Here is a 25,305-nt window from a genome sequence, read left to right on the forward strand (position 1 = left end):
CAACACTTGTCCCTTTACCTCCCCCCTCGACTCCGTTCAAGGACCCAAGCAATCGTTCCAGGTGCGACAGAGGTTTACCTGCATCTCTTCCAACCTCATCTATTGCGTCCGCTGCTCTAGATGTCAGCAGATCTATATCGGTGAGACCAAGCGGAGGTTGGGCGATCGTTTCGCCGAACACCTCCGCTCGGTCCGCAATAACCAAGCTGACCTCCCGGTGGCTCAGCACTTCAACTCCCCCTCCCACTCCGCCTCCGACCTCTCTGTCCTGGGTCTCCTCCATGTCCACAGCGAGCAGCACCGGAAATTGGAGGAACAGCACCTCATATTCCGTTTGGGGAGTCTGCACCCCGGGGGCATGAACATCGCATTCTCCCAATTTTGTTAGTCCTTGCTGTCTCCTCCCCTTCCTTAGCCCCCCTGCTGTCTCCTCCCATTCCACAGCCTTCTGGCTACTCCTCCTTTTCCCTTTCTTGTCCCCACCCACCCCCGCCCCCGATCAGTCTGAAGAAGGGTTTCGGCCCGAAACGTTGCCTATCTCCTTCGCTCCATAGATGCTGCTGCACCCGCTGAGTTTCTCCAGCTTTTTTGTGTAACCTTCGATTCTCCAGCATCTGCAGTTCCCTCTTAAACACTGCCGAAAGAGACAGTTGAGGCAGGTACTATGAGAGGTACATGGATAGGACAGGTTTAGATGGACATGGGCCAGGTGGGACTAACGTGGATGGAGGGTGTTGGCTGGTGTGGGTGGGCAAGTTGGGCCGAAGGGCATGTTTCCAGACTGTAAGACTCTATTACAAACAACCACCATAGGTGTGTCCTCTGTGGCAAAGATCCTGGAGCGCTCGAGGACAATCTTTGCCCATGAACTCTACACGTGATGCTTCTGCGCATGCTCGCGTTTGACAATCGGCGACCAGCTTCAGTCACGTGCTCCGTGACCTCCGAACCCACACGCGTGCGCAGTATGTCGGCGAGTGTGGGCCGGAGAAGCGGTTACCATTTTGCAAATATACAGCGGGTTAAGGGTGTGTGGGGACTGAATTAAAGCGGGCTGACACCTGCCCGCGGACATGGACTTGGAGGATGAGTACTACCCAGACGGAGAGGGTAAGAGAGTTGAGTGGTGGCGGGGGATGGATGGATGGATAGATGACGGGGTGGCGGGACCTTGGCCTCGGCTCCTGGCTCAGACACATCCCCACAAGCAGCGCTTGTGTTGGCCCGATGGAGTTCTCACTGATCCCACCAGGGCACAAGCACTTCACCCGCCAGCAACAGAGGCACGACATACTGTAGATGCTGCAATCTGGAGCAAAACAAACCTGCTGGAGGAATTCAGTCTGAAAAGTAACCATCCCTTTGCCTTCATGGATGCTGCTTAACCCTCCCCACAGTTCCTCCAACAGTTTGTTTTTTTTTGCTTTAGTCATCAGCAATGTGTATTTACGACATTGCAACACATTCAGAACTGAAATTAGCCAAGCAAGTCACATACATGAACATTAGAACGGATGATTCGAAGCATGTTTTCTGTATCTAAATTTAAGATAAATTGATAAAGGAAGATACTCGGGATTTAGATTTTGGAGTCTGATGTCCAGACATCTGAAAACATATCTTTCTGAAAGAGCATGCAGGAATCCCCTATGGCCATTTCCCTCAGAAACAAGTATACCAATTACTGTGTGTAGGAAAGAACTGCAGATGTTGGCTTAAATCGAAGGTAGACACAAAATGTTGGAGTAACTCAGCGGGTCAGGCAGCATCCCTAGAAAGAAGGAATGGGTGACGTTTTGGGTCAAGACCCTTCTTCAGCACTCTCCAGAGATGCTGCCTGTCCTGCTGAGTTACTCCAATCCAGCATTTTGTGTCTACCTTCCATTTGGACACTTTTGGGGGGGGGGGGTGGGGGTGACTGTTCAGAAGAGAACAGATCAGGTGTGTGGCAGCTGGTCTGGTTCATGATGCACAGTGGGGTAGGGTGAGGTCAGACAGGGTAATAGTGATAGGAGATGCATTAGTTAGATTGGAGATTCTGTGGCACCAACATAACACCAGGATGGTGTGTTGCTTACCTGGTGACAGTGTCCAGGATATCTTGGAGGGGCTGCAGACCAGCGGCATGTAGGAATGCAAGTACATAGTTCCCTGAAATTAGCATCACTGGTACATAGGGTGGTGAAGGCTTTTGATACATTGGCCTTCATCAGTTAGGGAATTAAGTATAGAAGTTGGAATGTTATGTTACAGTTGTACAAAATATTGGAGAGGCTGCATGGAGTATTGTGTTCAGTTTTGCTCATCCAAAAAGAAATGTTGCCATTAAGCGCGAAAGGCAGAGAAAATTTACAATACATTGCCATAACTAAGCTATATGAAGAGGTTGGACAGGCTAAGATTTTATTATGGAGTGGAGAGGCTAAGGGGTGATCTTATGGAGGTATATAAAATAACGAGGGGAATAGGATGAATGCACAAATTATTTTCTCAAGGTTGGGGGAATCAAGAACTTGAGGGCATAGGATTAATGTGAGAGGGGAAAGATTTAATAGGAACCTGATGGACACATTATTCATACAGAAGATGGTAGAAATATGAAACAATCTGCCTAAGGAATTAGATGAGTTAGATACAATAACAACACTTAAAACAAATTTGGACAGGTACATGGATTGGAAATGTTTTGGGGGATATGGGATAATCACAGGAAAATGGGAATATCTTAGATGTAGCATTGTAGTCAGCATGATTGTGTTGGGCTAGATGCCCCCTTTCTATGCACTACGACTATATCTGTTAATTGACCAGTGAAGGGATAGTATACAAACACAGAACCTTTGCAGGGAAAGTACATAGTACAACCTTATACAGATCCATAGTGGTTTGGTGTTGAGGCATGGTTGTGGTTAGGTTTGGGTGTTTTAAGCGCCTTATGGTTGATGGGAAGAAGTTGATCTTGAAGCTGGAGATACCAGTTCTCGGGCTCCTGTACCATATCACTGATGGTAACAGAGACGAGAGGATGCCAGGGCGGTATGAATCTTTAACTGTATTAGCTGCCTTCTTGAGGCAGCACTTCCTGTAGATCCCTTCGACGGTGGGGAGGTCAATACCCACGATAGATACAAGATTTTGTTTTGGCCACTCTGAGTAATGACTGGGTTCCATCTTTACAGACATCCAAAAGTCTATTTAGCCCATAAATGGAAATAGACAGAAATCACTTGATATTGTAACCATACTTCAATAGTATTATAATTTATGTCATGAAAAGCACATAAGACCGATAGAAAAGAACAATTACTAAAAGTGGAGAGAGAGCAAATAATTCTGCCGTTCATAGGAATGAATAAATATGCATGCCAAACTTTTAGATTTAAAGTTACTGGAGCTTGTTTGTATGTAGTGTTGTCCATAGGTCAGTGGCAGCCTGTACTTTGGAGGAAGGGGCTGTGGGGAAATTCATTTAGATTTTATCGTTTCAGTAATATTTTTAAATAACGATGTGTTCCATATTGTAATTGTCAATTGCAAACGGAGGATAATTTGGATAATTGTGAATGATAGTGATCTTTGTTGAGAACTATCGTTTTTACTTACTTTGAAATGAATAACTCCAGGTGGAGTGATTGTAGTTCATTTTCTTATGGAAGGAAGTTAATCGGTAATGTGTTCGTACAATAGTGATGACCTCTATGTTATTTCAGCATGTGAATATGTAGAGCATTTGGGATGATGTTCATATCCCTTTACATCTGCGTCTAAGCTTATTGCATTCCCTTTGCATTTTCTCTGTCGTGTTCTATTATAGTTTATACAATATGATATACATTTCTTGGTTGGCTGTTTGTCATTTCAATCCAAGCTTGTTTTTTTGGCTCTACGTTTATTGGATATAATTTTAATAGAATAATAAAGATATACTCAATCCATCTCATTTGCTGTCTCAGAAAGAACTGCAGATGCTGGTTTAAATCGAAGGAAGCCACAAAATTCTAGAGTAACTCAGTGGGTGAGGCAGCATCTCTGGAGAGAAGGAATGGGCGACTTTTCAGGTCGAGATCCTTCTTCAGACTGATGTCAGGGGAGGGTGCGACACAAGGATAGAATGTAGGCGGAGACAGTAAGATTAGTGGGAGAACTGGGAAGGGGATGGAGAGAGAAAGCAAGGCCTACGTGAAGTTAGAGAAGTCAATGTTCATACCGCTGGGGTGTAAACTGCCTAAGCGAAATATGAGGTGCTATTCCTTCAATTTGTGCTGGACCTCACTCTGATAATGGAGGAGGCCCAGGACAGAAAGGTCAGATTGGGAATGGGAGGGGGAGTTGAAGTGCTGAGCCACCGGGAGATCAGTTAGGTTAAGACGGACTGAGCGGAGGTGTTCAGTGAAACGATCGCCGGGCCTGCGCTTGATCTCGCCGATGTAGAGACGCTGCTCTAGCCGAGGTTTGGAGCAAGCAGCCAACAACAAGGATGCATCACCAATGGTCAGTCATGACCGAGGGGGGCCTACTAGAGAAGTTGACACCTGGAACAGCGGATACAGTAGATGAGGTGGGAGGAGGTGCAAGTGAACCTCTGCCTCACCTGGTATCTTGACTACACTTCTTCCCACCCTGCTTCCTTTAAAGACTATCGCCTACTCCCAATTCCTCCGTCTATGCCGCATCAAAGTAAAAGAAGTACTGACACTTTTGAAAAATATAAAAGTGGATAAGTCTCCAGGTCCTGACAGGATATTCCCTAGGACATTGAGGGAAGTTAGTGTAGAAATAGCCGGGGCTATGACAGAAATATTTCAAATGTCATTAGAAACGGGAATAGTCCCCGAGGATTGGCGTACTGCGCATGTTGTTCCATTGTTTAAAAAGGGTTCTAAGAGTAAACCTAGCAATTATAGACCTGTTAGTTTGACTTCAGTGGTGGACAAATTAATGGAAAGAATACTTAGAGATAATATATATATAAGCATCTAGATAAACAGGGTCTGATTAGGAACAGTCAACATGGATTTGTGCCTGGAAGGTCATGTTTGACTAATCTTCTTGAATTTTTTGAAGAGGTTATTAGGGAAATTGACGAGGGTAAAGCAGTGCATGTTGTCTATATGGACTTTAGTAAGGCCTTTGACAAGGTTCCTCATGGAAGGTTGGTTAAGAAGGTTCAACTGTTGGGTATAAATGCAGGAATAGCAAGATGGATTCAACAGTGGCTGAATAGGAGAAGCCAGAGGGTAATGGTGGATGGCTGTTTATCGGGTTGGAGGCAGGTGACTAGTGGGGTGCCTCAGGGATCTGTGTTGGGTCCTTTGTTGTTTGTCATGTACATCAATGATCTGGATGAAGGTGTGGTAAATTGGATTAGTAAGTATGCAGATGATACCAAGATAGGGGGTGTTGTGGATAATGAAGAGGATTTCCAAAGTCTACAGAGTGATTTAGGCCATTTGGAAAAATGGGCTGAAAGATGGCAGATGGAGTTTAATGCTGATAAATGTGAGGTGCTACACCTTGGCAGGACAAATCAAAATAGGACGTACATGGTAAATGGTAGGGAATTGAAGAATACAGTTGAACAGAGGGATCTGGGTATAACCGTGCATAGTTCCTTGGAGGTGGAATCTCATATAGACGGGGTGGTAAAGAAAGCTTTTGGTATGCTAGCCTTTATAAATCAGAGCATTGAGTATAGAAGCTGGGATGTAATGGTAAAATTGTACAAGGCATTGGTGAGACCAAATCTGGAGTATGGTGTACAATTTTGGTCACCCAATTATCGGAACGATGCCAACAAAATAGAGAGAGTACAGAGGAGATTTACTAGAATGTTGCCTGGGTTTCAACAACTAAGTTACAGAGATAGGTTGAATAAGTTAGGTCTTTATTCTCTGGAGCGCAGAAGGTTAAGGGGGGACCTGATAGAGGTCTTTAAAATGATGAGAGGGATAGACAGAGTTGATGTGGACAAGCTTTTCCCTTTGAGAATAGGGAAGATTCAAACAAGAGGACATGACTTCAGAATTAAGGGACAGAAGTTTAGGGGTAATATGAGGGGGAACTTCTTTACGCAGAGAGTGGTGGCGGTGTGGAATGAGCTCCCAGTGGAAGTGGTGGAGGCAGGTTCATTGGTATCATTTAAAAATAAATTGGATAAGCATATGGATGGAGAAGGGAATGGAGGGTTATGGTATGAGTGCAGGCAGGTGGGACTAAGGGGAAAAAAAATTGTTCGGCATGGACTTGTAGGGCCGAGATGGCCTGTTTCCGTGCTGTAATTGTTATACAGGTGCACAACCTTTTATCCGGTGTTCCAGAAACCGAAAAACTCCGAAAACCGGCCATTTTTTCCAGGATGTCGTCTGCACATCAAAGCTCGCGTTTGACGCCAAACTTAACCCGAAACGACCCACGGTCAACCCAGGTCTGTACTACTGTAGCGGCTGCCTCCTCCCCGGAGACCGGGGAGACACTTAACCATCTGTAAATCATTGCTTAAATGTTAGTTTGGAGGGCTTTTATGTGAGGGAGGGGGGGAGGGGGGGGGGGGTGAAGGAGTAAACTTTAATTCTTAGTCCCCTACCTGGTCGGAGAGGCGGGGAGCGGTCAATGCCTTACCGGGTCGCCGTGCAGTAAGGTCCGCAGCGCTGTGGCCACCAACTCCCAGCTGGAGTTGCGGCCGCCGCCGGTTGGAGCTCCGACCCCAGCAACTCTACCCCTGGCTGCGAGGCGCTCCAAATCCAGCGCCGCCCGCAGCCCCAGCTCCGCAAACGTTGGGAGAAGGCGGCCTCAGCGCCCTGGAGCTTACCGCACAGCGACCCGGTAAGGCATTGCCCGCTTCCCGCTGGTATCCCAGCGCTGTTGGGGCTGCGGGCGGCGCTGGATTTGGAGCCGCGCAGCCGGGGTAGAGTTGCCGGGGTCGGAGCTCCAACCAGCGCCGCCCGCGGCCGGACGGAGCCCCCAGCTCCGCGAGGTTGGGAGTCGCCGACCAGGTAGGGGACTAAGAATTAAAGTTTACCCCTTCACCCACCCACATAAAATCCCTCCAAACTAACTGATTAACATTTATGCAATGATTTACAATGATTCCCCGGTCTCCGGGGAGGAGGCAGCCGCTCCAGACTTTTCAAGCCGCCCGTGCTACCTACCTAATCTACGCTAAAAATCTTCCATTCGGAAATCCGAAAATGTCCGAAATCCGACAAGTGTCTGGTCCCAAGGCTTTCGGATAAAAGGTTGTGCACCTGTATGGTTATATGATTATATCTGCACCCAGGATGAGGTGTTCCATACCAGGGCATCGGAGATGTCTTAATTCTTTTGGAAACGGGGGTTAATTATAGATGAGGCTCTCATTAGGGTCTCCTCGCTATCTCGCAGCTCTGCTCTTACTCCCCTCCCTCCATTCGTAACAAGGACAGTCCCTCTTGTCCTCATCTTCCACCCCATCAGCAATCGCATACAGCCTATAATCCTCCAACATTTTTGCCACCTCCAACGGGATCCCACTACTGGCCACATCTTCCCATCTTCACCCCTTTCTGCCCTCCGCAGCGACTGCCCAGGGTCCTGTACAACAGCAGTAGGACCTCCTTGCTCCTAAACTCAAATCCTCTCGCAATGAAGGCCAACATGCCATTAGCTTTCTTCACTGCCTGCTGTACCTGCAGGCTTACTTTCAGTGACTGATATATAAGCACACCCAGGTCTTGTAGCACCTCCCCTTTTCCTAATATGACACCATTCAGATACTAATCTGCCTTTCTGTTCTTGCCCCCAAAGTGGATAACCTCACATTTATCCACATTATACTGTATCTGCCATGCATCTGCCCACTCGCCCAACCTATCCAAGTCACCCTGCAGCCTCATAGCATCCTCGTCGCAGCTCACACTGCCACCCAGCTTTGTGTCATCCACAAACTTGGAGATGTCACATTTAAATCCTTCGTCTAAATCGTTAATATATATAGTAATATATATAGTAAATAACTGGGGTCCCAGCACCAAGCCTTGCGGGGTGTGGATACTAAAGTGCTTAATTACAGTGCCCTCCATAATGTTTGGGACAAAGACCAATAATTTATTTATTTGCCTCTGTATTCCACAATTTGAGTTTTGTAATAGAAAAAAAATCAATATTGTTTAAAGTGCACATTGTCAGATTTTATTAAAGGCCATTTTTGTACATTTTGGTTTCACCATGTAGAAATTACAGCAGTGTTTATACATAGTCCTCCATTTCAGGGCACCGTAATGTTTGGGACACTGCAATGTCATGTAATTGAAAGTAGTTATGTTTAGTATTTTTTTACATATCCTTTGCATGCAATGACTGCTTGAAGTCTGCGATTCACGGACATCACCAGTTGCTGGGTGTCTTCTCTGGTGATTCTCTGCCAGGCCTGTATTGCAGCCATTTTTAGTTTATGCTTGTTTTAGGGGTTAGTATCCTTCAGTTTTCTCTTCAGCAAATAAAAGGCATGCTCAATTGGGTTCAGATTGGGTGATTGACTTGGCCACTCAAGAATTGACCAATTTTTGCTTTGAGAAACTCCTTTGTTGCTTTAGTGGTATGTTTGGGATCACCACTAAATAGAGTGGGGTGGGGGGGGGGGGGGGTGAAAGACAAATTGGAAATACAAGGATGGAGTTAAAGTGAAAAAGAGTATAGGAAAAGTTAAGAAAGATGCCAGAATTAACGGGACAGAACACTCACGAAGGGATAAGAGAGTATGGCCTCGTTAAATAGGAATCGATGTGAAAGGTGAGGTGAGCAATGGATTAAAAGTATTATATATGAATGCACGAAGTATAAGGAATAAAGTGGATGAGCTTGAGGCTCAGTTTGAAATTGGGTGAATTTATTATGGGGAACTAGGAAATGGCAGATGAACAGATACTTTGGATCCGTCTTCACTAAGGATCCAAACAATCTTCCTGATGTACTAGCCAGAGGATCTGGGGTGACGCAGGAATGAAGGAAATCCACATTAGGCAAGAAATAGTGTTGGGTAGATTGATGGGACTGAACGCTGATACATTCCCAGGGCCTGATGGTCTGCATCCCAGGGTACTTAAGGTGGCTCTAGAAATCGTGAACGCATTGGTGATCATTTTCCAATATTCTATAGATTCAGGATCAGTTCCTGTGGATTGGAGGGTAGCTAATGTTATCCCAGTTTAAGAAGAGCAGCTGAGAGAAAACAGGAAATTATAGACCAGTTAGCCTGACATCGGTGGTGGGGAAGATGCTGGAGTCAATAATAAAAGATGAAATAGCGGCACATTTGGATAGCAGTAGCAGGATCGGTCCGAGTCAGCATGGATTTATGAAGAGGAAATCATGCTTGACTAATATTCTGGAATTTTTTGAAGATGTAACCAGGATAATGGATAAGGGAGAACCAGTGGATGTAGTTTCCCTGACATTCAGAAAGCATTTGATAAGGTCCCACATAGGGGTTTAGTGGGCAAAATTAGGGCACATGGTAGCGTGCTGACATGGATAGAAAATTGGTTGGCAGACAGGAAATGAAGAGTAGGGATTAATGGGTCCCTTTCAGAATGGCAGGCAGTGACTAGTGGGGTACCGCAAGGCTCGGTGCTGGGACCGCAACTATTTACAATATATACTAATGATTTAGATGAAGGGATTACAAGTAACATTAGCAAATTTGTAGATGACACAAAGCTGGGTGGCAATGTGAACTGTGAGGAGAATGCTATGAGAATGCAGGGTGACTTGGATGGGTTGGTTGAATGGGCAGATGCATGGCAGTTGCAGTTTAGTGTGAATAAATGTGAGGTTATCACTTTGGTAGCAAAAACAGGAAGGCAGATTATTATCTAAATGGTGTCAAGTTGGGAAAAGGAAGTACAACGCAATCTGGGGGTCCTTGTTCATCAGCCAATGAAAGTAAGCATACAGTTACAGCAGGCAGCGAAGAAAGCTAATGGCATGTTGGCCTTCATAACACGAGGAGTTGAGTATAGGAGCAAAGAGGCCCTTCTGCCGTTGTACAGGGACCGAGTGAGACCACACCAGGTAAACAAGATTATCAAGGGATTGGACACGCTAGAGGCACGGAATATGTTCCCGATGTTGGGTGAGTTCAGAACCAGAGGCCCCAGTGTAAGAATAAGGGGTGGCCATTTAGAATAGAGTTGAGGAGAAACGTTTTCACCCAGAGAGTTGTGAATCTGTGGAATTCTCTGCCTCAGAAGGCAGTGGTGGCCAATTCTCTGGATGCTTTCAAGAGAGTTAGATAGAGCTCTTAAAGACAGCACAGTCAAGGGATATGGGTGAAGGCAGGAATGGGGTACTGATTGTGGATGGTCAGCCATGATCACAGTGAATGGCGGTGCTGGCTCAAAGGGCCGAATTGTCTTTCTGTAGAATGAACTGCCGGCCAATGAGTTTTGAGGCATTTGTTTGATCTTGAGCTGATAGGATGTGTCTATACACTTCAAAATTCATTATGCTACTACCATCAGCAGTTGTATCATCAATGAAAATAAGTGAGCCAGTACCTTTAGCAGCCATACATGCCCAGGCCATAACACCCCCGCCACCGTGTTTCACAGATGAGCTGGTATGCTTTGGATCTTGGGCAGTTCCTTCTCTCCTCCATACTTTGCTCTTGCCATCACTCTGATATGTTAATCTTCACATCATCTGTCCACAAGACCTTTTTCCAGAACTGTGGTTGCTATTTTTAGTACTTCTTTGCAAACTGTAACCTGGCCATCCTATTTTTGCGGCTAACCAGTGGTTTGTATCTTACAGTGTAGCCTGTGTATTTCTGTTCATGGTCTTCTGCGGACAGTGGTCATTGACAAATCCACATTTGACTTCCGAAGAGTGTTTCTGATCTGTCAGACGCGTGTTTGGGGATTTTTCTTTATTATAGAGAGAATTCTTAATTCATCAGCTGTGGAGGTCTTCCTTGGCCTGCCAGTCCCTTTGCGATTAGTAAGCTCACCAATGCTCTCTTTCTTCTTAATCAGAATTGGAATCAGATTTTATTCGCCAAGTATGTTTTGCAACATACGAGGAATTTCACTGGCCAGGTCAGTCATACAATTAAAAGCAACAGACTCAAAAACACGTTTTAACGTGAACATCCACCATAGTGACTCCTACACATTCCTCACTGTGATGGAAGGCGAAATAAAGTTCAAGGCCTTCCTTTTTTCTTCCTCGGTTGGGGGCCTCGAGGCTCCGTTGACGGGATGGTCTTAACTCCCGTAGCCGGCGGTGTTCGGGCCCTCCGCGTCGAGGCGTTCAGCTCCTGCATCGGGGGGTTATCAGCTCCCCCACGCCGGGCGGTCGAACCTCGCGTCGGGGCTGGTTGAACTTTCTGCGGCGTTGGAGCTCCCGACTAACCTCTCCCGAGACTGCGAGCCCTTGATGGTAGGTGCGCAGGCCGCGGTGGGAGCGATCCTAGACAAGGGATCCGCTCCGGGAAGGTAAGAACTTGAAAAAACACAGCTGTAATTTCTACATGGTGAAACCAAAATGAATAAAAATGGCCTTTAATAAAATCTGACAATATGCACTTTAACCCCATGTGATTTTTTTCTATTACAAATCTCAAATTATGGAGTATAGAGGCAACATTATGTTGTACAGTGCCCAAACATTATGGAGGGCCCTGTACATTCAAGTTTGACATTGATATTTACATTACAGGGCAATCAATGCTTTGATAATCAATTGCCATTGAGTGGCGATAAAAGTTATATTCCTGCTTCTATTCATTATGTTCTGTTTGGAAATATATTGCCTGTATTTAATTGTTGCAAGGGCAAATCCTTGGGTGGAGCTTTTAATGGACAGCACTGGGAATACCTTACCATGAAGGCTGCAACAGTTCAAAGAGGCTGCTTGCTTCTATCTTCTCAAAAAATATTTGCCTAGCCTGCAAAGTCTAGACAGTTAACAGTGCTGTTTTAAACAACAATTCTCATTTGCCTACGTAAGGATGTCATAATATTATTTAAAGTGCAAGAAGTTCTTTGTTTTGTAATTATCTTGGGACAAGGGCTGGTTTATTTTTCAGATGATCAATATATCAGTAAAATAATGATATTTGTGCATCAGGGCATCCTAAAATGGCTATGCAACTAACAGAGTAGTTTTGGTTATATCCAGTTGGGTAGTAGTGTGCAATGCCAATGACTTATTTTATTTTCAGTAGATGACGGTGGAGCAACGCCAGTACAGGATGAACATAATTCAGGCTCAGACGATCCGGAAGACTCAACTGAACAGTGTGCAGCATCTGAAGCCAGCAGTGCAGGGCATCACAGTGAGGTGAGGGACTTGCCATCCTAGTCTTATACCTCCCTGCTCCAGCACCAACATCATCTTCACACTTACACTTGAACTTACAAATGCACGAATTAGAAGCATGAACTGACTACTCAGCCCCTTGTGCCAGTTCTGCATTTCATATAATAGTACAGCACAGCATGTCATTCGGCCCACAATGTATGTGCTGAACATGATGCTAAGATAAACTAATATAATCTGCCTGCATATGACACATATTCCTCTATTCTATGCACATCCATGTACCTATCCAAAAGCCTCTTAAACACCATTATCATATCTGCCTCCACCACCACCCCTAGCAGTGTGTTCCAGGCCCCCACCACCCACTATGTAAAAACAAAACTTGCCATGAATCTCCCTTAAACGTTGCTTCTCTTACCTTAAAGCTATGTCCTCTATTCGTTGACATTTCCATTGGAAAAAGACTGTGACTGTGTATCCTATTTATAATTTTATATATTTTTATCAGGTGTCCGCTCAACGTCTTGCATTCCAGAGATCCAGTGCGATTCGCTCCAACCTCTTCTTATAGCTAATACCCTCTAATCCAGACATTATTCTGGTAAACCTCTTCTGCTCCCTTTCCAAAGCCGTCACACCTTCTTGTATTGTGGAGACCAGAATGCATACAAAACTCCAAATGTAACCTAACCAAAGTCCTAGCAGAGTGATCAGATGGACATTGAGATTACAACGAGCGGATCTGGCATGCAACTTTGTTTAGCCATACCTCTCAAACTTTATCTAGACTACTTTGACTATTCTTTGACCTTGCATTTGGGTGAAGAATGTATACTGGAGAATAAGGACAACTTATAGTTTATTTTCCCCATGGTCATTTCTACAAGTAGTTGTGATGACCTCATGAACTTATTGGTAAATCAAGATGAGCTCTTTCGTATGTGTTTCTACTGTTTGGCTGCCCTGTCCCCATTTGCCTTGTATGTTAAGCCTACTCCTTTTGGGACCTAGATCTTGGCTCTCGATGTGTTCTTCTCCATTTTTTTCTCTCCAATCTCCACACTTTTTCAAACTTCTGCATGCAAGACTTGCACCCTGTTCCTGCTAAACTGCTTTTGTAATTTGAGCGTATTTGCATGGACGAGACACATTTCCCTCCAGTTAATCATTGGACAGGGTGGCCCCAGCATAAACTCTGGCTTCTATAATTTGGAGACCATGGCTCTGCATCTGTGTTCATATATTTTGTTTGATCTTTGCCAGGGCCTATCAGCACATTCAAAGCATTGCCCATCTTCAGTTTATTTGTTGTTAAAGCACCAGTTTATAATGTTACCATCTTCTATTTAATACAAAAAAAGTCTGATATTCTTGTCTCATCGCACATCAAGTTCTGACCATGTCATAGAGAGATACAGCACGGAAATAGGTCCATTGATTCTGCACCAATGTTTTACACTAACATTACTTTAATCCCATTCATTATTTGCCCCCACAATCTCCGGAATCTACCTCCCCAGTTAGTGCAAATTTTTGTTTTACTTATATTTCAGGATGAAAGCCACAAGGAAGATCAGAGCGATGCAGAAGACAGTCCTGGCCGCCCACAAAGCAGGGAAGAAAATAATGTGAGCACAGATTCTGAGAGTGAAAAACCCAAGAAAGTTTGCAGTGTTGAACCATCAGATGATGAAGCAGGTAGTGATAAAGAGAATCACTTCACAAATGAAGATAATGGAGGGGAGCGTGAAGAAAACCACGATCAAATTAATGACACAGACAGTGAAAAGGATGCTAGAGCATCACCTGAACATCATGAGAGCAGAGGAGGCAGTGAAAATGACAGTCCTGCCCCCCTCAGGTCTTCCAACAGTGATGATGAGCAGGAAGAGAATGAGAAAACAGGTACTTGCTGCTATTGTTTAAATAAATGTTGAGAATGGAGATAACATTTTTCTTCTTCACGACATCCTGAATGTCTTCTTCATGTCTTGATAACCTAAATTATTTCTTGTGTGTGATGCACAGTGATGCAGTGGTAGAGTTGCTGCCTTATAGCGAATGCAGTGCCGGACACCCGGGTTCGATCCTGACTATGGGTGCTGTCTGTACGGAGTTTGTACGTTCGTTCCATGACCTGCGTGGGTTTTCTCTGAGATCTTCTGTTTCCTCCCAAACTCCAAAGATGTACAAGTTTGTAGGTTAATTGGCTTGGTAAAATGTAAAAATAAAAATTGTCCCGAATAGGTGTAGGATATTATGTAGGTATCGCTGGTCGGCGGGGACCCGGTGGTCCGAAGGACCTGTTTCTGCACTGTATCTCTAAACCAAACTAAACTTAAACAAATTAGTCTGCATTATCTGAACTCATTTTACTTGATGGTTTAATCTAATATTCTGTTATATTTATTAATTGCAGGAAAAAATAACGTAATATAGTAACCATGCTAAAAATTCTATCATATAAATAGAATACGTGCAAATTTAAATTTTACTTGTAGTATGTAATGGTTAACATTTGTCAGTATTGAATTTCTCTGCTCAGTATGTAATAGTTAACATTTGTCAGTATTGAATTTCTCTGCTCAGTAGATGTTTTTCAAAGTTAATTCTGCTTTTCCTAAGTCTATAGTCCTTGACGCCCCCCCATGTTAATTTATTGCAAATTGTGATTCTTGAACATTTATGCATTTCAGAAATGCAAAGTTCCAGCGCAGATCTCAAGGACCATCCCTTGTATCCTGCAATTTACTTTCAGAAGTTTGTTGACCAGCCTGAATTCGTGTCAACACAGGTTTTGTGTTTGAATATTTGATTTTGCCCCTGGGTCTCTGTTGGTTAAGGTAGTTTAAGTTGTGACCTGCTGAGTCTTACTGAGAAGGTATGATATTTGATTTGTATCCCCACATTAGAGAGGGATGAATATGCTCATTGCCAAGCCTAATAACTGTTTAGTAAGAGATTTTGTTGTGGTCAGTGAGGATAGCAGTGGGCTTCACCTGATGTGCTCCATGATTGAGTAGTGGGCCTACCAGAAGAGTGCTCGCTTGTGTGACACAATTACATTCCCTTTATTGTAAAATGTCTGCAGTTCAGCTGCAGCTTTACATGTATTAAGTTCAGAAGACAATATCATTTTCACAGTGGGTTTGAAATTAAAGATAGGGCCAATATATTAGCCTGGCATGAAATGCTGCTTGCATTGGTTCATACTGTGATGATAATCAGTGCTTTGAGAGTTTGGTGCTCAGCCCGGCTGAGATTGGAATAAAGCAGACAACAGCAAAAGGTCTGAAGGTACTCTTTTACCCATGATTTCAGGTGTTGATGTCGTCTCATTTGGGACTTGAGTTGTAAGTGTGCTGAAGCAAAGCAATAATTTCATTGTCCTATACAGGGACACATGACAATAAACTCACTTGAACTTAAAGTTTTGGGGTGAAAATGTGAAATTCCTTGCAGCTTGTTCTTTTGCCAGGTCCCTCAAATACTTTGGAGCATGAAGTTGTTGTTGGTTAATTGGGGATTAACTGCTACTGCAAAAAAAATACACTATGCTGGAATACTCAGCAGGTCAGGCAGCATAGACAAAAAAAGCTGGAGAGAAATCAATATTCATTCCACTGGGCTGTAAGCTACCCAAGCGAAACATGAGATGCTGTTCCTCCAATTTGCATTTGGCCTCATTCTGACAATGGAGGAGACCTAGGACAGAAAGGTCTGTATATGAATGGGAAGGAGAATTAAAGTGTCCAGCACCCGGGAGATCAGGTAGGTTCAGGCGGGCTGAGCGAAGGTGTACCGCAAAACGATCACCCAATCTGTGTTTGGTTTCCACCAAACGATCATCGCTGAAAAACATTGATCAGCAATGTTTCGGGTCGGGGCCCGTCAGACTGAATGTGTTGGTGGTGATGGTGGCGGGGGGGGTGGGACAATGTCTGGCAAGTGATAGGTGGAGACAGATGAGGTAGGTTTCTTGATAGGCGGATGGTTGGACAATGCATTTCACATTTCCTCATGGATGTTGAAGGCCATTAATTCTATGCCAGCTCTCAGAGAAATCCCGCCAATCCCATAATCTCACTTACTCCGATATAATGGTACAGTGGCGCAGTGGTAGCGTTGCAGCCTTGTACCGCCGGAGACCAGGTTCGATCCAAACTACGGGTGCTGTCTGTTTGGAGTTTGCATGTTCTCCGTGTGACTGCAGTTTTTTTTCCAGGTGCTCCAGATCCCTCACGCATCACAAAAAATAAGGGTTTGTAGGTTAATTGGCTTTGGCAAAATTGTAAATTGTCCCTAGTGTGTAGGATAGTGTTACTGCACAGGGTGATTGCTGATCTGCGGGGACTCGGTGGGCTGCAGGGCCTGCTGCCACAGTGGATCGCTAATGCCTAAAACTGGGATCGGCAACCTTGTTCTGCATAGGGGCCAGGATTTTTCCAGTATCTGCAGTTCTTTCTTAAACGTGTTCACGTGCCAGCGGGTTTGCGCAGGATGCAGTACAGCCAGAGCTTGGCGGCCTGCGGGCCGGATGATTACGGGGAGAAAAATCGGCCTGCGGGCGGGATGATTTTGGGTTACGGGCTGCATTTGGCCTGGGGGCTGTCGGTTGCTGATCCTTTGCCTAAAGTAAAGTAACCTATTTTCTCACTTGGCCATCAATGCCATCTGATTTTCTTAATGCCCTCCCATCTTCCCCTCCAATGGAATTGTTTTGAAGAACAGCTAGTCTAGATGGATTTTTTTTTCCCTTCTGATTTTATGGTGTCACCGTCTATGGTGTCAATTCCCTTGTTGACGTCGACATGCTATTGGTAGAATCTTACTGCGTAAATCTACATGCTGACCAACTGTTAGATTTAAACATTCTGTTATCAGTGAAGCCTTAACCAAAGGATTTCATAGCAGAATAATGAACGACAGAGGGAAGTGGATCTTACAAGTTACTTCCAGAGAGCTGGCAAAGGTGTGTTAGGGGAAATGGTCTGAATACAAACCAATTCTAAAGTTAAATTGATTTCCTAATATATTGTTATTTTATTTCAGCAAAGAGGAAGAAACCAGTCCTATCTGATAGTGAGGATGAGGAAAAAGAAGTACAGAATAAATGTAAGTATCCAGGAGGATTGGGCAGCTGTAATGTGTTTTATTTTAAATAAGCATTGATCTAAAAGTGTTATGTAAAGCTATCCATCACTGCCTCAAGATGAGAAATCAGCTTGACACTGTTGCATGAAGTTGGGCTATCAAAACACATTTCCAACACCTAGTACAAATAAGTGTTTTGGGAAGGGTTTTGGAAGCATTACAAGCTGATGCAATCTGTAGGATAGATCTAAATGAGATGTTCTTTTTTTTCCCCACAGCTGCTAAGAAAACTCGTATAATGTCGGACAGTGAGGATTCGGACAGTGACTTTGCTCCCACCAAGAAAAGTGTCATTGACTCAGATAAGGAGGAATCAGGTAGTGATGCTGGTGATTTAAAAATAAAGCGGGCTACCCCACAAGGCCAGGAATCAGACAGCGAAGCTGATGTTGCCCCAGTGAAGAGGGTTGTTTCAGACGATGATGATTCTGACAGCAGTGTGGATGTCTCAAAAGCCAAGCCCATATCGTCTGACGATGACGACTCCGACAGTGACTCAAACGCTCGTGTGAAAAAGCAGGTTGTTTCTGATGCTGAAGATTCTGATAGCAATATAGGTGTGAGAAAAAAGCGGGTCTTCTCCGATGATGATGGTTCAGAGAGTGACACTGCTCCAAAGGAAAAACCCGTTGTGTCAGAGGATGAAGACTCAAACTCGGTCAGTGATATCGTTGCTAAGAAGAAACACATTCCTTCTGCTGGTGAGGATTCAGACAGTGATGCTGCACCTGGAAAACAAGAGTCTAAGGCCATCTTATCTGATAGTGATGAAGAGAATAAACAGCCCTCCCCAAAAGCCGAGTCTGGTCTATTTGGCAGTGACAGTGAATCTGAGGATGAGTAAGTGAAAAGTGCTTCTAAATACAGGGTGTGAGTATTGTAGATGCATGGCAGTGTTTCCCCAACTCTCCATCCAAGAATATTTTGTATGTTATCAGCAAATCTTGATGGATTCTTCATAGTTTTCTTTATGGTTCATCAAAATGTACTGAGTACCCTAATCCAGTGCTCAGTCCCCCTGCCATATAACACTAGTGTGCAGTATTGAGGAGTAACGCTACAGATGTATTCCAGTCAGGCACGTACCGTGAGTAATTACTCAAGGTAGGTAGTCAGTCGACTTTTAAAAATCTTAAAAACCGCGCATGCATAGATTGGTCTCCTCTCCGGTAGGCAGCCAGTTGACTTTTATAAAGTAATTTCTCTTCAAAAGCCTTATCTCTTAATAAAATATTTTAAAACATATAGCGCAAAGAAATCTTACCACATTATTTGTACACAAGGCATGGGGAAATTATGCCTACCTGAGAGATCGATTAAATCATGAAAATAAAACCATTTAATAAATTATGCATGTCATTTTGTGTATTAAGTTGCCAATAGTAAATTAATTGGAAATATTTACTATTTATATTAAATAATTACCCTTTTATAATTTTAGTCTGGGTAGGCACTGCCTACCATGCCTACCCTGACGGCACGTGCCTGATTCAGTGTACCTCCAGGATAGAATGTTATCACTGTTTAATACAAGGTTGAAGTACTGGTGGGTATAGATAAACCAGTATAAAAGTATGGAAGAAATATGTCTGGTATCAGAAGAAACACTTCACGCATCGTTGTTTTGCCTATAAGGAGATTTTATTTCCTGGTTGTTTGTGAGGTAACTCAATAAGCGAAAAAATAATCCTCATCTGTGGTAAATCATTATCTGAAACATTCTGCTGTATTTTAATGCTTTTAGAATTTGATATGAACCTCTCAATTAGATTGTACAAATGAAGTTTGAGGTATTTATTCTATATAATTTTCTTAACTCAATAATTGAATCCGTATTGCACTGTTTTGATAATTTTTGCATTTTGTCTGTTTAATGTTTCTCTATTTTTGGACCAAAAAGTCAATACTTGCGTGGAACAGCTTATAGAACAGCCTCTTTTGTATTTGGCTCATGCCTTCTTTCGTTATCATAACTGTTGCACGAAAACCGTTCAAACTTCCCACGTGAGGAGTATATCAAATTGTCCTATTATTAACCAGCTTTTAAGTTTCTCCAGAGATATCCATCTTGTTTCTCCCACACCACCTTTTTTGTTGTTTCTGTTGTTATTATTTTAAACACCTGTGTAATATTTCAAGATGTGGATTGTTCATCAAAGACATTGCTATTTACATTTAGCATTACATTTATGGTAAAAAAAATGTCATAGTTCCATTCAATTCTCTCTCTCCTGGTTCTGAAGTAATAGATGTGTGATCTATTAACTTTCACATAACAAGACAAGCTCTCTGCTTAATAAAGTGATTGTTATGTAGCTTTCCATTAAGTCATTGCAGTATATCTAGTTACTAAATTGCTGTAATGGTTAAAACTATTGCACTGAAAATATTATATATACAAAAAGCCATATTCCTCCATGAAATGTAAAAGTCCATGAAAAGTCTTTGCTACTCTCATTGCATTGTGTATTAGAGCGATAGGTTCCTTTACACTGGTTTGCCAGATTTTAGAATGTGTGCTGCCATTTAATCGCCTTTTGCCCTATCTGTTGCAAGTGAGAAATTGCAGATAGAATCAAAGGAGATAGACACAAAGGGGATTCTCGTGGACAGAGAGCTAAAATTAGACCTCTTTGCTCATTGTTGACGTAAAGTTCAGAAATTTATATTTTTAACTATGAATGTTGTTAAAGAAGTATAATGTAGAAGCAGGTGGTGTTAATTCAGAGTAAGTTTAATCTGGGCTGACAGAAAATGTGTATATTCTGATTTATTAGCGCATATGAGCTGTGTAATAGATTTGTGTGGATCTATGGCTTGATATGAAGCCGCAAACACCAAATATACCACTAAGGTCTATAGACCTTAGTGATATAATTTTGCAAATGTGATAAACTGATTCCGACTTTAGCCAGATTTTTGGTACCACACATTGATTAGGCTGTAAAGCGAAGGGTACAGAAGGCAACACGAGTTTAAAAATTGGCCAAACGAGAGACCTCAAAAAAACTCTTCATGTTCATTAAAATGGATTCCACCACTCGTCACAGAATAACTATTTTGCAATCAATGCTAGATTTGTTGATGAAAACAATGTAGTAGTAACTCAGACATTAGGACACCAAGGCACATCATGAGATCCAGAACTCAGTGGAAGAAATTTTGAAAGACCAGATTCTATGCATCGTCACCGATAATCTTCAAATATACTAAGCACAATAGAAGTTGGGAGAGTCCAGAACCAGGGTTCACAGTTTAAGAGTAAGGGGTAGGCCATCAAGGACTGAGATGAGGAAAAACATTTTCACGCAGAGAATTGGTAATCGGTGGAATTCTCTGCCACAGAAGGCAGTGGAGGCCAATTCACTCGATGTTTTCAAATGAGTTAGATCCAGCTCTTAGGGCTAAAGGAATCAAAGAGAATGGGGAAAGAGCAGTAACGGGGTACTAATTTTGGATGATCAGCCATGATCATATTGAATGGCGGTGCTGGGTCAAATGGCCTACTCCTGCACCTATTTTTCTATGTTTCTAAAATATTTTGCATTCTCTGCTTGTTTAAGGGATGTGGCTCTAGAAGATCACACCATCATCCTGCACTCTAAGGAATAAGCCTGCTCAACCTCTCTCTATAGCTCAGATCCTCAAGTCCTGGCAGCATCCTTGTAAATCTTCTCTGCACCCTTTCTAACTTAACAACATATGCAAAAGATTAAAAATTACCTCTTTTTCTTATTTATTCTAGACCTGTTGTCCTCCAGAAGATTTCTGCATAGTCTTAAAGTCAAAGTATTTGTTTAAATCCCCTACATGTTCTCTCCTCTCAGTCTGAATCCGATCCACATCAACTTCCCACCATTCCATCAATCTGAAGAAGGGTCCCAATCCTAAACATTGTCAGTCCATTCCCTCTACGGATGCTACCTGACCCACTGAGTTCATCCAGCACTTTGTTGTTTGTTTTTCTGTATTCTCCCTATTCTTCCTGCCTCTATACTTGCACAAAAAAAAACTCTTACATTCTTCAGGTCTGATAGACAGCTATTAATTTGAAACACCATTTATCTTTTTGTAAATGTAAGTTTCTATTCAATTTTCTAATATTCTCAATTAAATGGAAATGTTGTCAATTCTAATAAGAAACAGCAAATAAAAGTGCAAATACCTTGATTCACCTGAAAGAAGAATTTAGTACTTGAAAAGGTGGGACAGAATGGAAAGCAATTTCCCCCCAAAATGCAATGGGATAGCCTCGTCCTAGATTTGTTTTATCCTTCGAAAAAAGAATAAAAATATATACAAAACAAAAACTGTGCAAAAACTCTTCAGACATACTCAGCATCAACCCATTCATTAGTGCCATACCTAGTAGTGTTTGCACCAATCTTTAGATAAAATACCCTTGCCACCCATGTAACCCCTGGGGTGATATCCCTACGCTTGTCTGTAGACCCCCGACCAGTCTCTGCCCCTCTGTGTCCAGCTTTTCAGGTCATCAGTTCCAGAAGGGAACGCATTTTCCCCGTAAAGAGCAATGGAATAGCTTCGTCCTGTGGATATATTTCTTTTATGTACAAATATATTTCTATGGCCATTAATAATATTGGAATAAACTGAGGGATTATTGAATATGTATTTGAAGGAATTTTACATTTGAAAGAATTTTGTACCGCAGCACCACTACTTTGCAGTAGAGTTGCTGCCTTACAGTGCCAGAGACCCGGGTTCGTTCCTGACTACGGGTGCTTGTCAGTGCGGAGTTTGTACGTTCTCTCCATGACCTGCGTAGGTTTTCTCCATGATCTCTGGTTTCCTCCCACACTCCAAAATGTACAGGTTTTTAGGCTAATTGGCTTGAATAATTATAAATTGTTCCTAGTGTGTGTAGGATAGTGTAAGTGTGCCGGGGTACTGCACAAAATATATAACCTAAACTAAACTAAAGTATCTCAAAACTGCCTCATAGTCAATAAGCAAAAAACATATTTCCCCAAATGTCAAATGTATGGTGAACTGCTATTTGCGGGCAGAGGACAAGAAGAGGTGGGGCTGTTATTACTTGAAATTAGAAGATTAATTGCTCAGACCATTGGGTTGTAACTTGTCTAAGCGGACTATGAGGTGCTGTTCTTCCATTTTGTGTGTGACCTCACTCTGGCAATGGAGGAGGCCAAGGACAGAAGTATCAATACAGGAACGGGAGTTAACATGGTTAGCAACTGGAAGCTCCTTGGCGGACAGAACACAAATGTTCGGTGCAATATTTTGGGGCTCCCAACGTGGCTTCCTTTGAAACATTCACTGCCCCCAACATGGTCTCCTTTACAGGAGGCCTTGTTGGGACTATCACGTATAATAGATGAGGTTGAAAGAGGTGAACCTTTGCCTCAATTGAAAGGACTGCTGGAGTTCATTGATGAAAGTTAGAGAACATGTGTTAGTACGTGTTGCATCTCCTGCAGTTGCAGAGTAAGTGCATGAGGAGAGAACAAGTTGGATGGGAAGGGATGAGAGATCGAAAGAATTGCAGAGGGAGTGGTCTCTGCGGAAAAGGGTGGGGATGGGACGATGTAACTGGTGGTAGGATTCAAATTGAAGATGGCGAAAAAGTCAGAGAATTTGTTGGATGCAGAGGGGTTGAAGGTAAGGACCAGGGGAAATCTATCCTTGTTCCTTCTGAGGGGAGGGGGAGCAGGAACAGAACTGCGGGACATATAGACGACACAAGTGAGGGCTTAATCTACAATAGTGGGGGAGAGCCACATTTATTGAATGAAGGGGACATCTTGGATGTCCTGGAATGGAAAGCCTCATCTTGAGAGAAGATGTGGCCACAACAGAAAAAGTGAGAGTAAGAGATGGCGTCCTTACAAGAGGCAGGGTGGGAGGATGTGTAGTCAAGTTAACTGGGAATCAATGAGTATGTCAGTCAATAGTTTGTCACCTATGATAGAGACGGAGAGATCGAAAAAAGGGATGGGGACGTCTGATGTGGTCCAAGTGAATTTGTAATTTGTACTAAAGTTGATGAAATGAACAAGTTCTGCATGGGTGCAGGAGGCAGCCTCAACTGGCACTTCATATTCCGCTTGGGTAGCTTGCAACCAATGGTATGAACATTAAATTCTCCTCTTTCAAGTAATACCCCCCAACCCTTCCTCTCTTTTAAAGATAGACACAAAGTGCTGAAGAAACGCAGTATGTCTGGAGAAAAGGGATGGGGACCCTTCTTCAGAACCCGACCCCAAACGTCACCCATCCTTTTTTCCCCAGTTGCTGCCTAATCTGTTGAGTTACTGCAGTACTTTGTGTCTAACTTTGGTATAAACCAGCATCTGCAATTCCTTGTTTCAACACTCCTCTTTTTTTCCCTCTGGCTCTACCCCCAGCCCAGAGCAAATATGTGTATAGAGTTGCAGTTGTCCTAAATTATAGTGGAGATTAATGTCTGTTGGAGATATTGGTGTAAAGAGATCTTCATTGGCATGACAGGTTAAGTGCCACTGCTCAGTGATGTTACAACTTATAGTGAGGCACAGGAGAAATGTGAGAATAGTCCCTTGCATATAGATGATATCTCCAGTTATTTGGAAAAATGTCTACAGGTTTCCTGGTAATGTTTTACTCTGCTTCCTCTAAACAGGACTGGTGTTGGAAACTTGATAGCTGACATTTTTGGTGAATCGGATGATGAAGGGGAAGAGTTTACAGTACGTATAGTGTTTGTAAGCACTCGGGTTTAGCTGATTTAGTATCACAGATTTTTTTTAAAAGCCCTGCTTATTGTTGTAAACTTCCAACAAAACATTAAACTCTGTAAAATAATTTTTGAAAATCATGTATACACTCTTTCTGGGGAAGGTGTGAATAAAACGACAGAAGCAAAACGTATGTTTTAATGCTAAATACCTCCTTGCAGCATTTTCAATCTGATATTTTGTGTCAACCAAGCAATCTCAAAATGTCATACAAGTTTCATTTCGGCCTACCATGCCCTTGTCGACCATAAAAAACATCTTCAGGCATCAGTTTCAAGGTAGTCTTTACCTTTGGTGGTTCCTATCTTTACAAGGTAGTCTCTAGCTTTAAATTATGGAAAATTGAATGCTGGTCCTGTTTAAAATGTAATAAAGGTAAGAACCAAACACCCAGAAATCTTCAAATTAGAAAAAATTCCGTCATACCTCAAAAATCCCATATAACCTCAAAGCTATACATCTGTTGCTTTTGTATTTGTAATCAAGAGAAAAAATACTTCCTGTCCATTTGTTCCAAGCATCTTATCATTTTATATACCAAGATTAAACCTTTTGAAAGTTTGTCAACCATTAACCTTTACTTCCTGTCACAGAGGCAATTTAGATCCAACTTATTACACCCCTTGGGATCCCACAGGCTTTTAGATTTCGATCATTCTACCATATGGGCTACATCAAATGCAATACCGTCATCATCCCTCTTTTTTACCTCCTCAACAAATCTATATCAACTTTTCCTTATCAATCTGTGCTTTTCTGAGCAACATTTTCCCCCATCCATCAGAGATTTTCCAATAATTTTCTTCCCTGGGGCATTGGTCTAATGAATCTGCATACACTCAATCTATCCATTTTTCCTTTTTAGAATTAAAGTAACCGCATTAAATGGCTTTATAATCCTCTTGCACCTGCTTCCCAGCCAGACCAATGACTCTAATATTGTTTATTAATGGCCAAGGATACATGTTTCTGGGCCTGTTGATTCCACATAGATGCTGAGTCCTTTAGTATTAAATATATTGTCGGTCTGTTATTTGGGCAGAGATTTGGTTTTCCAAGTGCCAGTGGTCTAGCGCCGGACGACTAAAAGCTA

At 42.8% G+C, this 25,305-nt stretch overlaps 1 protein-coding gene across 3 annotated transcripts in view; it reads left to right on the forward strand.

Moving 5' to 3' along the window:
* Nucleotides 1-966: 966 nt before the first annotated feature.
* The window catches only part of LOC129703551 (protein IWS1 homolog), a 42,879-nt gene continuing 18,540 nt past the window's right edge, over nucleotides 967-25,305 (forward strand). For 2 of the 3 annotated variants that reach the window (XM_055646121.1, XM_055646123.1), the window contains exons 1-6: nucleotides 967-1,110; nucleotides 12,200-12,318; nucleotides 13,854-14,205; nucleotides 17,353-17,415; nucleotides 17,673-18,294; nucleotides 24,098-24,164. In XM_055646121.1, the coding sequence (XP_055502096.1) occupies nucleotides 1,074-1,110; nucleotides 12,200-12,318; nucleotides 13,854-14,205; nucleotides 17,353-17,415; nucleotides 17,673-18,294; nucleotides 24,098-24,164 (1,260 nt within the window). In that variant the 5' untranslated portion in view covers nucleotides 967-1,073. The remainder of the gene's footprint in view (nucleotides 1,111-12,199; nucleotides 12,319-13,853; nucleotides 14,206-17,352; nucleotides 17,416-17,672; nucleotides 18,295-24,097; nucleotides 24,165-25,305) is intronic. The other variant, XM_055646122.1, reaches the window with a different exon arrangement.

This window comes from Leucoraja erinacea, chromosome 14 (genome assembly GCF_028641065.1).
Source record: "Leucoraja erinacea ecotype New England chromosome 14, Leri_hhj_1, whole genome shotgun sequence".
NCBI classification, from domain to species: Eukaryota; Metazoa; Chordata; class Chondrichthyes; order Rajiformes; family Rajidae; genus Leucoraja; species Leucoraja erinaceus.